The sequence below is a fragment of the Cupressus sempervirens genome, chromosome 9 (assembly GCF_028749045.1).
Source record: "Cupressus sempervirens isolate cs-2001-9-10 chromosome 9, ASM2874904v1, whole genome shotgun sequence".
Lineage (NCBI taxonomy): Eukaryota > Viridiplantae > Streptophyta > Pinopsida > Cupressales > Cupressaceae > Cupressus > Cupressus sempervirens.
In genome coordinates this window covers 657,914,385-657,929,005 of record NC_143126.1, presented here as the reverse complement: position 1 = coordinate 657,929,005, position 14,621 = coordinate 657,914,385, and the positions used below count along the sequence as shown (strand labels likewise).

At 32.3% G+C, this 14,621-nt stretch overlaps 1 protein-coding gene across 1 annotated transcript; it reads right to left on the bottom strand.

Moving 5' to 3' along the window:
* Positions 1-964: 964 nt before the first annotated feature.
* LOC149540457 (uncharacterized) lies at positions 965-4,355 on the bottom strand. Its single transcript, XM_089799604.1, has 6 exons — positions 2,262-4,355; positions 2,079-2,156; positions 1,907-1,977; positions 1,648-1,782; positions 1,466-1,516; positions 965-1,363 (listed from the first exon to the last, which is right to left on the bottom strand). The coding sequence occupies exons 4-6, from the start codon at positions 1,777-1,779 to the stop codon at positions 1,235-1,237; spliced, it is 312 nt and encodes a 103-aa protein (XP_089655730.1). The 5' UTR covers positions 1,780-1,782; positions 1,907-1,977; positions 2,079-2,156; positions 2,262-4,355; the 3' UTR covers positions 965-1,234.
* Positions 4,356-14,621: the final 10,266 nt, after the last annotated feature.

Here is a 14,621-nt window from a genome sequence, read left to right as displayed (position 1 = left end):
TAACAAATATCTCCTCCTTCACCCACCCTCATTTATTGCCATCCACTTGCCCATCTCTAACAAGCCTAATCTAATCTTAACCCAAGCCTAATCTAAGCCTTAATCATTTGCACATTCTTAAGTCAAGCTTAAGACTTTTTTAATCCAACCCAAGTCAAATATCTCAATTCTCTCACAAATATCCCAATCATAAAACTTTATGAAGCCCACAAACCCATAAATGACTCTTACAAGCCCATTCATTGCTCTTACAAGCCATTATGAGGGTCTTTATGAGCTTTGAGCCTCCTTTGTTGACCCCTCAACCCCTCTTGCTCTAACCAATGACCTTGTGACATGTGGCACCCCCTGATTGGTTGTAAAGAAGCACAATCCATGTGCTCTCCTCTCATTCAATCTAAACCTTCCATAAGCTTTCTCCCATCCTTGCATCTTAGCCCTTGATCCCTCAAGCCCTTTGCCTATTTAAAGAATCCTCTCCCAAGCCATTTTAACACAATCCATGAAGTAAAGTCATAATGTCATTTTAAGAAGCCATTTTACATCAAAACCATACACTCACACCCAAATTCCAACTCCATTTGAAGCACTTTTTGAAGCATAAGCTTGAGCATACATCCTATCTATTTAGACAAAGCCACTCAACAAGAGAGCTTATCATTGAGAGAGCCCATTAATGGCTCATATTCTCAATTGAGAGCTCATCTTAGTCTATCTTGAAGTTTATGAATTTTGTTTAGTTTGTAGAAGCTTTATTTAAATTTGGTTTCTATTAGCATACTAACATTGCTAATATACACCATATACTTACAAAATGTGTCATAACATGAATAAAATATGTCGCAATAAAGAAAACAGTTCATACTTACAACATGATAACATTATAATATATACTACATACACTAGCATGATAAGAAGTCATAAAAAAATAGTACATGGTTTAACATGTCATAACATGATCTATGAAATCAAAAAACACATATAATATAGTTAACTGTCCTAATACAAAGTGTATTAAAATAAACAATATGTGTCATAAAAGCACAATCTAAAGGTGCCAAAAAGACCTAATCTATCTTATCTGTAGTCCTCTTTAGTCCACGCGAAGAGGACTCGAATGGATCATCTTGTGTAACATGAGTTGTCTCATCATGTGAGACACCCCATGAGGCAGATGGATCATCTTGTGTAACATGAGGTGTCTCATCATGTACGTGCTTAATTGAAATGGGTTTCAAAATCTAGCTTGCAAATAATTTAAATATTCACTACATAATAAAAATAATACCACATGAGATGGATGTCCCTCTGTAATGGGAGGAGGTGCACTATGAAAGCTACCAAATGTGGCAGTGGTGAGGTCCTGTAATTTACAATACATACATTTTTAAAATTTGATATAGAGCATAATGAACTATGTATGTACTTGAATCACAATACTGATCTCAAAGGATGATGTAGGTACCTCCATCTGGCTTAGTCCCATACTCTCAACAACACTCATGGCGACATAGTCCTAAAATTATGGATACATAAATGTTGACTCAAAATTATATATACATGAATTACAAAGTATGTAAACTAAAAAGTACATAATTTGTACACTACATTTTTTATAAACTATAAAAACATGTATATGTATCATACCTGAGTAGTAGCTAATGTCACAGATGTGTCTAAAGATATGCTACCACAATGATCATCAGCATGTCTCACATGGTCAAAAGATGGAGTTGAAAATAAACTATACCGAGGCCTATATGGATAAGTATGATCCATCTCCTATTCGTAAAACCAAAACACATAAAATTATACACATGAATCAAAGTTGAAGATTATAAGTTGATAACAATGTACATACATAAAAAATAGTACAAATTATTTTTCTTGAGTCAAAAGTTCATACTGTAAATATTTGAGGCTGTGCCTCAGTGGTCAATGGATCATGACCTGTACTGACATCAAACTGTGTAGCAACTGACATTCCGTACAAAATCAGATAAAAAGAACATATGAGCACATGTTATTAAATTCAAGTTCAAATGTACATTATTTATAGTGTAATTCAAAGTGCATACCGTATGAGGTAAGCCAATGTCTTTAGGTCTTGAAAAAAGACTATACTGCCTCCTAGGACGAACAGTATCATCCATCCTCTGTTATTTCAAAATCAACATACATTAATATGGTTAATACAATTACACATGTATGTAGAAAGTAAATAATTATGTAGTTTATTTAAATTTTAATTAAAATTTTACCTGCTACTCCTGACTGTCTCCGGGCTCTCCCTGCATGAGCTCAACAAATGATGCCACATCAATATCATCACTACCATCACCATGGGGAGAATATGTGTCATCATTCAAATCAGCACCCTCAGCATAATGCTCATCATGTGCTGCATCAACATCGCTCTGGGGGCCTCTGCATATATCTCCACAACTAGTACAAATGTGTCCAAGTGGATGAATATCTCTCACCTGTGTCCACTACTCTGCTAAATTGCTCGAAAGGGCTTGCTCGAAAGGGCACTCAATGAGGTAAGAGTGGATGACACTACTGGATGATGGTGTGGCACTGAGACAACTAGTATGGGAAGAGGTACAAGAGGATGAGGCCATATGTGATTCCTCATTCTATGGCTCAGCTTTGCCCCAAGCCTACCCTAAGGCATCCCTCAACCAACCCCCTGAAATGATCTAATATCAAAATAATTAGCTTTCAAACCCAATTCAAATTCATCCCATAGCTTCCTAAGGAAGTACATAGGCACCTCTTGATTTGCGTGTGGTGGATGGTCAAATATCATCTACCAGCACTCCCAAAAGTGTGCTGATATACATGGATGCGTGCACCATCTAATAGAAATGTGAGGCTTCTTCTCGCTAATCTCATCACCCATCTTAGGGTTTACAAAATATCTTGTAAAATGTTGTTTAACTATTTTCAGCTTATGGACCTCTCTATGGGATAGGCCATCAGAATAAAATGCACGCATGTTTTGCCTCCATAATCTAAAACTATCAATATCAGAATCCAAATGTTGTGTAAAGTGAACGACACCTTGCATGCTATCCGTAAGGTGTAGTAGCTGAGGAGGGGGGTGGGCCTTGTGCCTAATATTCTCAATATCTCACATGAGGTTGCTAAGATTACGCCTCATGCTCTCCCGTAGATCCTTTGTGGTAGGTGCTGGAGGAGGACTAGGTGGTCGTGGAGGTGGGGGTGGAGGTGGAGGTGGAGATGAAGAGGGTGGAGGTGAGGGTGGGGGAGGGGGAGGGGGTGGAGGTGGGTCCATCAAATATAATCTCCATATATGTTTAAACAACATAAAAAATCACAAAATTACTATTTAATAAAATAAATCTAAAATATCAATTATATAAATGCACAGATCTTTAAAACCATATCAATTAAATAAATAAAGTTAAACACTTAAAAGTAAACTTTATTGTTAAGGCTAATTGAACATTATACAAAATTTAAGCCTAATCTTAAAATAATACTCCAAAAAACTATATTAATAAATCAACTTAAATGTGAATTCTAAAAATATCTTATATAAATATGTTTATGATTATGCCTTAGCAAATTTGTTCGATTAAGGTTCAATATTAAAACAATTAGGATTGAACATATAAATAAGATTGTGGTTTGGGTTAGGATTGAACATATTATAATAACACACATAATTAGCCTTTCAAATGGTGACATTTATAGGGAAATGTGTTGGTTGCCAATAATTGAATAAATAACTCTTTAAGTAGACTTAAATAACTCTTTAAGTAGTTATGTTTTAAGTAGATGTAGATGGTACATTTTTATCTGTGTGTCTCTGTTATAAGGAGGAACTAGAAATCTGGTTTTTATGTTACATATGAACTTGTTTTGTCTATGCAAGTTCAAGGGAACATGTTTTTGATATTAAAAGGAAAAGGATGTGAAAGTGCCCAATAGTTTAACCGTTGTTTTGTTATGCACCAAGTCCCTTTATATTAACTACTTTAATATAAAAACTGTAAAGTTTCTGCTAATTCCTTATCTCTGAATCAAACTTTTAACGCAGTCTTTAAATTCTGAGAATGGTATTCTAAGAATTCTGAATATTGATGAAGTTGATGCCTATTTTAATTGCAAATCCAATAATGAATATTCAACCTTTGATTGTGAGGGAGTATCTCTAATATAGATCACAGGATATAGATGCTTAGGGAGCAGACTTTGTTGTAACTGTGTGTCCTTAATCTGCATCTATAACCTCCCTATATATCCTTCCTAAAGGGTATGTCCCTCAAAGGGACTTAACCCTTCCTAAACTAGCACTTAACTAAACTTCCTCTATGTCGGCGATTTTGGGAAGACAAATTAATAACACCTAATTAACTATGTGTTAGTTTAGTTAAGCATCATATTATTGCTTCATGAGAAGTCACTGGCTCCTAGAAAGAGTTATATATATAATATACTACTAGTTTAGCTTGATATATAATCATAAGAAGAGGAAGTACGGGCTGTACTATCAAACCTATAGGTTATCTGGCTAATATTCATAACACTCCCTCTTAACTTGATAATCCTATAGAGAGATATTATATCTAGCAACACCATTATAGATGAATAAGCAATAATTAATACTCTATATCTATCTGTTTCTTCTTAGTAAGTGTTATCATAGAACACATCATACAAAGTCATATTACTAATCCTGTGATATGACAAGTCACTACTACTAGTGATATTATACAGGATGAATTTGAAGAGTAATCTCTTCATTTATCCAAGGTGTGATTTCATAGAACCTGGTATTTCTATATCACAACAAGATCCTGAGTTTTAAGATCTACCAGAATACAAGATAAACCCAGAGAATACTAAGATTCTTCCTTTATCCAATTTGTGACCCATGAACATAGCAATGTCAACATCACAATATGATCTAAAACTCATCTAGATGTTACAGTAAAATCTATTGTTTAGAACATTATCTAAAAGATCATCATCTCTCATAATGTCTTCTATGCAAGTGTTCATTATCTCGGAGATCGTCACCTCTTAAATAATGAATACAAATGGTGAAGCCCATAACAATCAATAGCCTGACAAATAAAATCATTTTATTAATAATTTGAAAAATACAAATGAATTACATTTCAACCATACCAAGCCTTCTCCTGAAGTGGTCTATCTTTACTCTAGACAGAGGTTTGGTGAGAATATCTGCTGTCTGATTTGCAGTGTAAATGTATTCCAATTTTACAGAATTCTTGTCTACATATCTCTGACATAATGGTAAGGAATTTCAATATGTTTGGACCTATCATGGAAAACTGGATTCACTAAAAGCTTGAAGGAACTCTGATTATCACAATGAATAATCGTAGGATTCATGGCTTGCCCAAATAATCCTACAAGTAACTTCCTTAGCCAGACTACTTGTTAATAGGCCATTGCTATTGCAATGTAGTCGACTTCTGTGGAACTCTGAGCTACTAAAGACTGCTTTCTGCATGTCCAAGATATCATAGTTGATCCTAAACCGAAACAACATCCTGAAGTACTTTTTCTATCTTTAACACTTCCACTCCAATCTAAATCGGGGAATCCATGAAAATCTAAAGAAACTTTCTCATATTTGAGTCCAAAATTAAGATTGCCTTGTATCTCGTAAAGTGTTTAACCACAATTATGTGAATCTCCTTTGGTTCACACATAAACTGACTTAAGGCATTAACTACATAGCAAATATCCGATCTTGTATTTACTAAGTACATAAGGGACCCAATCATCTTTCTGTAGAGAGTAGAATCTATAGAAGGTGATTTTGTTGCTGCTTCTTTAAGTTTATGTAAATTAGTTTCTATTAGAGAAGACATAGACTTGAAATTCCACATTCCAAATCTCTTTAAAATATATCATGTGTACTTCCCTTGATTAAGTATGATACTGTCAGAATTCTGTCATACTTCCAATCCTAGGAAATAATGGAGAAGCCCCAAGTCTTTCATCTCAAATTCTCTAGTTAGATCTTTCTTGCACTGATCTATAAGATGGTCATCACTTGTGATTAATAAATCATCAACATACAATATCAGAATTACCATATCATCTTTATCTCTTTTATAATATAAGTTTGGATCGGCTTCATTCTTGGAGAATCCTAAGCCGGTGAGATATTTATCAATTATTTCATACCAAGCCCTGGGAGCCTGTTTAAGCCCATAGAGAGCTTTCTTGAGCTTGCAAACAAAAAGGTTAGGATCATGAGTTTCAAATCCTTTGGGTTGCTCTAGATATACTTCTTCTATAATCTTTCCATTTAGGAATGTTGTTTTTACATCCATTTGATGTACCTTCCATCCCTTTGATGTGGCAATTGCTAATATTGCTCTTAGGGAGGTATATCTGGCAATAGGAGCAAATGTTTCTTCATAATCAATCCCTTCTTTCTGAGAAAATACTCCGGCTACAAATTTGGCTTTATACTTCTCAATACTACCATCAGTTGCATGCTTTATTTTATATATCCACTTGGAAGAAACAACAGATTTTCCTTTAGGTCTTGGAACAATTTCCCAAACATCATTTTTCATAATAGATTGGTATTCTTCTGTCATAGCTTCTTTCTAAGCTATATGTTTAATAGCATCAAAAGGATTGGTTGGTTCTTATTTGGATAAATCACTCATGTTTACTGTATAATTAGAAAATCTTTTAGGTCTTTTGCTTTCTTTGACTGTTTTGGAAGGTGCAGCAAAGTCTTGAGCTGCCTCGACTATTTTAATGGCCCAAAGTGGTCTTTTCTTAGAATTTTGATTTTCTTCAAAATTTAGGTTTTGAATTTTATGTTCAATTTCTTATTAGTTCTCCCTCTAGGACCTAGATTCACTATTTTTTTTAGAACTAGATAAAGAGGAAAGCTCTTCAGAACTTAGGGCTCTTTTGAATGCAAGATCTTCTTCAAAAATCACATCCCTACTAAGTTCAATACTTTTCTATCCAGGTATGAAAATATTGTATGATTTAGATGTTTCACTATACCCTAAAAAAATACCTTTCCTCCCAGAGGGTTTCAACTTGGTTCTCTTTTCTTTTGGAACATGGATATATATGAGGCACCCAAAAATCCTAAGATGACTTATATTGGGTTTGACCTTAGTAAAAACTTCTTCAGGAGTTTTATCTCTAAGGTAAGAGTGAGGGCTTTTATTTTGAATATATACAATAGTACAAGAGGCTTCTACCCAAAGATAATATTCTAGATTTTGACAAAAAATCATAGCTCTAGCAACTTCTATAATTTTTCTATTCTTTCTTTCTGCTACCCCATTTTTTTTCTAGATTATAAGGAATAGTGTACTCCCTCTTAATCCCTGATTCTTTACAAAAAAATTTAAACAAGTCTAAGGTATATTCCTCTTTGTTATCAATTCTAAGGGTTTTAATCTTATGTCCTGAAAAGTTTTCAGTTAATGTCTTGACTTCTTTGAATCTCTTTAGGATTTCTTCTTATTCTTTTCATTTTAAGAAGTAAATCCATGTTTTCCTAGAGAAGTCATCTATGAAAAAAATGTAATACCAAAATCCTCCAAGAGAAGGAACAGACATAGCTCCACATAAATCTGAATGAATTAATTTTAATACATTATTTGTTTTTCTATTACTATCATGAAATGGACTTCTGGTGTTCTTACCCAGAGCACACCCTTTGCAAATACTTGAGTGGTCTTTATTTATTTTAGGTAACCCAGTAACCATCTTCTCCATAGTTGATAGGGTTTTGAAATTTAGATGCCCTAATCTTATATGCCATATCTCATTTATGTCTGCAGCTTCATGAATTAAGGCTTGAATAGGTCGGCTTGATTCAGTATTTAGTTCATATAAATATCCTTTTCTTTGACCAATTAAGTTTTCTTTTTTGATGGAGGAGTTCTTAGCCCAAGTTAATGCTTTTCCATCCATGAATGCAACATTGTGCCTATCATCTTCAAGTGTTGTAATTGAGATTAGGTTTCTTTTAATTCTTGGTACATAGAGTACACCTTTAAGAATAAGAGTATTTCCTAATTTTAGTTTCAAAGTACAATTTCCAATTCCTTCAATAGAGCATGCTAAGTTATCACCAATGGTAACTTCACCATTAACCTTCTCTGATAAAGAATCTAAAATTTCTTTATATCCTGTTATATGTCTAGAAGATCCACTATCAATTACCCATGCTTTATTTGAAATTTCATTTGATAGAGAGGAATACAAAACACGGTTCTCAGGATCATACGTATCTTCTTCTCTAATAACATTTGTACAATTTGCTTGTTGTTTGGAATTTTTAGGATAATTGGATCTATAGTGTCCAAATTTTTCATATTTGAAACTCTTTATTTTAAATAGCTCTTTCTTGGGTTTTCCATTCTTTTGATTTCCCTTTTTCTTCTTGCCCTTATAGGAGTTTGTATTAAGGACATGAAGTTCTTCATCTTCTGCTTTCGATTTCCCTCCTTTCTTTAGTTTTCTGGATTCTTCTTTAAGATAATCGTTCTTCAATCTGTTGAAGTCAAGAAGTTGATCTCTTGCACTTATTCCTTGTGCAAAAGTCTCCCATGAATCTGGCAATCCATCTATAGCCATTAGTGTTAAATCTGAGTCACTAATAATGGTTCCTATACTTGACAGTTCATCTCTAATGCCGACAACCCTTACGAAGTAGGAATTCATTAATTATCCTTTCTTTATCTAAATGTGATTTAGTTGTCTTTTTAGTGCGAGAACCCTTGTTGTATTGTTGACCTCATATGCATTTCGTAATGCATTCATCACATCAAATGCATTTTGATGTTTTGTAAGCATGGGTACGATATCATTTTTAACTCTGTCTAATATGATTTGAATTGCCTTTCTACTTCCTTTGCTCTAGATAGATTTGTGAGGTTCAACTAAAGGTTGTTTGGATGCTCTCTCAACAAATTGTTTTACATCATTCTCTTCAAGAATCATCATGATTTTGAATTTCTAAGCATCAAAATGTTCCTTCCCATCAAACTTGTCCTTAGGTCTGATTGTGTATGCCATTGAAGATAGGAGATTGTTGTTAGATATATACAAAGTTCGATTACTAAATTTTGTAGAGCCTAGGTTTGACTACCAGAGCTCTGATACCATGTAAAGTTTCTGCTAATTCCTAATCTCTAGATCAAACTTTTAACCCAGTCTTTAAATGCTAAGAATGGTATTCTAAGAATTCTGAATATTGATGAAGTTGATGCCTATTTTAATTGCAGTTCCAATAATGAATATTCAACCTTTGATTGTGAGTATCTCTGATATAAATCGTAGGATATAGATGCTTAGGGAGCAGACTTTGTTGTAACTACGTGTCCTTAATCTGCATCTATAAGCTCCCTATATATCCTTCCTAAAGGGTATGTCCCTCAAAGGGACATAACCCTTCCTAAACTAGCACTTAACTAAACTTCCTCTAAGTCGGCAATTTCGGGAAGACAGATTAATAACACCTAACTAACTATGTGTTAGTTTAGTTAAGCATCATATTATTGCTTCATGAGAAGTTGCCAGCTCCTAGGAAGAGTTATATATATAATATACTGCCAGTTTAGAGATATATTATCATAAGAAGAGGAAGTACGGTCTATACTATCAAACCTATAGGTTATCTGGTTAATATTCTTAACAAAAATAATATTATTTAGATGTTAATTTATTGAATAATTGTATAATATATTATTTACGTTAAATTTAATTTATATTGATCAGTAAATATTAATTATTAACAAATATATATTATAACTTATAGATTAATATTTCCATGTACACTAATTATACATTCCACAGGTGAATTATATTCTAGCTGCTATCTCTCTGCCGAGTGTCCCTCTCATGGGTTGCCCGATTTCTTTTCCTCCTGTAAATACTCCCTTTCCTAGTGGAAGAATAATGGTCCCATCTAATAATGGGACTTTAGAAACCAATTTAATCATTATCAAGTAACATATAGTGAAGGTTATAAATATCATGGGCCAGGTAGAAATATTAATTTTCCTTTACATTCCAGTAGTGACACTCTACACTTAAGGTGCCATCATATGGATATGTTGATTAGGATTAAACTCATTTAAGACAAAAAAAAAAAATTTCTTTTCTTAGGAGTGATTTTGGAGAATAGTATTAAAAAGGTTGATTTTTAGACATGACCTAGTAATTTACATACAATGCATGTGAACACTATCATTGCCACATTTTTTGTAGTCCTATTGGATCTTAGTAAACCAAAGGAAATGACATGTGCTCTATGAATTAAACTATTCAAAAGGGTTTCTCAAGAGGTTTCTAAAGAACTATCATGTGATATGTAGAAAATAAAAGGAGGTGAATTTTTTTCCCTTCTCAACTAGGTGATGTTTCAAGAATTGAATAGAGGTGTCCATGGTGGTGAGATTTAGTGCCCTTTTCTTTAAGAAATTGTTGGACCTATTAATGGACGATAGAAGAAGGTGGTCCCAAAAGTAATGGTTTCAGAGGTCTTTTTATAGTCAAAAGTAACCAAAATATTGGTTCTCCCTCTAGTATAAATTTTAGTAAAGAGGCTAAGTTGGAGACTCATGTAGATCGTGACCTTAGATGTTCAGTGAAGATTTGTGTAACCAAGAATGTGTATCAAAAAGTGGTGTTTACTTATAGGCAACTTCATGTTTGATTACTAGATCACAATTATGTTTAGTGTAAATGTCATAGTAATAGTTAGGGTGATACAAGATCTTAGTTGGAAGATATTATTGGATGTCCATGTATTTTTCTTTCTTATGGAAGATTGGATTCTTTGTCAAATTTATGACACTCTAGTTATGTCCAATGCAAACAAACCTCGTGCTAAAAGAATTAAAAACAAATCTAAAGATAAAATCCATATCAATTGAAATGCATTATCTACATAAATTATGGTGAAAAGTTAAGTCCTACATATTGTGTGGAGAAATTAAAAGAATATAAATCATATTTAAATATCATTATCAAGAGAAATATTAACAAATTAATATAATTAGATTATAAGTGTACAAAATATGTTTTTCTTGAAGTACTATTTTATAGTTTATCATTTAAGATTTTAACATTTCTTCAACCCAATTTAAAATCATTAAATAAATTTTTCAAACCTAGGATTAAGATTACTTTCCATTATGGACCTACTGTTATGGTTACCTGGCTAGGGATCAAGTGTTAGGTTTAAGATTTGAAGTTACAATTAGAATTAGGGCTTAACATTTAGGGTTAAGTTTATTAATGATTAGGGTTAGGTTTCTCAATTTTAATTATATAATTTGGTTAAAATTTTAATCAGTGTTAGAGGTAGGCTTAGAATTATGGTGGGAGTGAGATTTTACATCAAGGTTAATACTATGTTTACAGTCAGTGTGTAGTTTTATTAAAAAAGATATGGTTTTAAAGTAAGGGAACACATTATGTAACGCCCCACCAAGGGATCCAAAGAACTAACCTAAAGTTTTACTAAGTAAGCAATAACATATAATAATACATAAGCAAACATAACAGATTACATGCCTTAAGGATCCCAACACGCTGAGTCACATTTAATTTTTAAATAATACTAAGTAAAATAAATAACACATCCACATCAAAGAATAACTACAAGTTCAACCCATTTAAATAATATAAATTTTATTCTGAATGCCACTTGGCATTAATTCGGAATGCACAATTATCCACTGTACATGTCACAGGGTATGAAGGCTGAAAGAATATATATTTATAAAATAGATTACATCATCCCTTTCCGATCCATGAAACAAAGTACAATACAATAAGTAAAAAATCATTAAATACTTAGTTTTGCACGTTTGGATCCCTTGGCGAGGCGTTACACATTAAATACTTAATTTTATGTTTAGGGTTTAGATTAAATTATTGTACAATTATGGTTAGATTGAGGTTAGACTTAGGAATATAGTTAGTTTTACTTTCTTTGTTATATGGTTTACAAACTAATTTATAATTAATTACTATTTAGTTGAAATAAATATAAAATATTGAATGTAATTACATGTTTAAACAATCTAATTTACATCTATCCAATCATTCAACATTGTAATTTTTATTAAATACATTGAAACATCTAAAATAGTAATTTTTAAATGAACATCTACAAATTTAAAAAATTAAAACATATGAAATTATTTAAATGAACAGATACAATAATCTAAAGATAATACTATTAACAATTGAAATTTATAATTTTACATATTAAAAATGAAAAAAACAATAATAAATTGATGGAATTATAAAGCATAAAATTGAAAGCAATGAAATAAAATAGTAGAAAATAAAGTAAAATCCCTGGTATGCCGAAAAAGAGCAACATGGGGTCAATAGAAATTCGAAAATAGGCTCTCGTATCTAGCTAAAATTGAGCTCACATTTTGCAAACAATAAAAATGGACCAAAAAACCCCCCAAAATTGGCTTTTGTAGTTTTCCACAATTGGGTATCCAATTCTAAAAAAAGTCTCATTCCGCAGAATTGCAACTCAACATTGTGCTCTTACCCATCTATTAGTGTCAATCACTTAGTCATTTACAAGGTAGAGTCAGAAGGTCATCACTACAATCGAGCTACTCTACATAGGCCGAGTCACATGTGTATAAGATGGTATGTACCGATTAATTCTATAGAAGTCAAGTAAGTACGGTCACAGAGCAATTTTTGATATGGACCAAGCTCATTCAGCGACCGAGCAAGTCATCACCAACCAGTGAAATTCCAAGTATATAAGTACCGATTAATATAGTATGTGCCAAGCACAGTATATGTTGAGCATCAGGAAGTTAATAAAGGTCAAGCAACATCAATGTCAAGCACCAGTAATAGGTTAGGCCGAGCAATGTAGAGTCTACATAAAAGTTAGGAATGGAACAGAGTTTTAGGCAAAATGATTATCAGGTTGACTTGGAAGGATTTGTTAAGTTTTGAAGAGGTTGTTATAGAACATTTACATGGCATGGATCACATATCCCTATGTGTATGTTCAATGATCAGGATGAAGAAGAAAAATATGGAACCCTCTAGAAGACTGTTCATGGAATTTGTATATAGTGATGATCTTAACCTAGATCAAGTGTGGAAGTGATCGTGTGTGTGCGTGTGAATATCAGAGAGGAGAAGATCAGAAGTCATTCAAGGGTTATGTTATCATCTAACAAAACAAGTGACCTATTCATAAGCAGTGAAAGTGGAAGGGAAAGAAAAGAGTATTAGGTCAGAGGAGAGGATCAGTTGGAAAGGAGAAGACTCAAAATCATCTTGCAGAGCAAACTAAGAGTCAGGTACTAAGTTAGTTTTAACATACTTGAATAAGGGTAAATCTCTTAACATAGTGGTCTTAACAGATCTTTGTAAATCTCTTAAGAGAGTCCTTACTTAGTTGAAGTGTCAAATCCTTTAACAAAGTGAAACCTAACAGTTTCTTAAGTCTTTAACAAGACAAACCTTTTACAGAGTAGATCATATATTATGGTCCAACATTGTAACCTTAATTGGTTAACTTTATTACTACAGTAGTGAAGATTTGTGTGTCATCCCCACCCCAATTTTACCTTCACCTTGGAGGGTTTCTAAGTAACAAATATTGTGCTATGTGTTATTACTTTCATGCATGTGATTGAATTGATTTACATGTTACAACAAGTTTACATTTAATGATTTGCATGCATAAGTTATTATTGGATGTGGATGAATTTGTGAAAAGACATACATAGTTATAGATTTTGATTCACCCCACCCCCCGCCCTCAATATCTAGTTTACTCCTCCATAAATCAACAATGTATACTTTTTAAAATTATAATCACATTTAATTAGTTAGAGAATGATATCATAAAAAATAAATCCTTATAAATACAAATTTAAACACGATAAAAAATAATTTAAATATAAACTAAAGTGACAATACATAAATAATTTGGGTGAGAATGAGTATAATAAATAATAAAATAATTTAAAACTGTTTATTTTATTTTATAAATGAAATAATCAAAATATCCTTGTTCTGATCTTTTTTGTAAGTATTTATTTTTCCCTTCCTATTTATAATTAGTTAATAATTTATTTTTCATTTAGATTTAATTTAGACAATTTAATAATAGGAAAAAAAAACCTGCATGTTCCACTTCCACTAAACCTAATAACAATTTTTATATTATGAAAACAAAATGTATATGAAAATACATAAGGACTAATTAGAACTTTAAAACATAAATACTATTGAAAGTTCTTTAGAGACATTTACCCAAAACAGAAGCCTACTTACTCAATCTTTGATTAATTCTTCAACCAAGATTATCAAAAACCCAAATTGAAAATGATACTTAGATGACACTCATATAATAGCCTGATTCTAAATGAAATCCCATCAATCATTTATTACATATCTCATCTTTTATAAGAAATAACCATATTATTGTAATTACTTCAACTAAGAAATTATTTCAAGCAATAATATCTAAGTATTTTTATTTTTATTTTATTTTATTTAGCGAATTTCAAGGAAGCACTACCGCAATATTTTTTTTGGATGCAACTTATAAAACATAT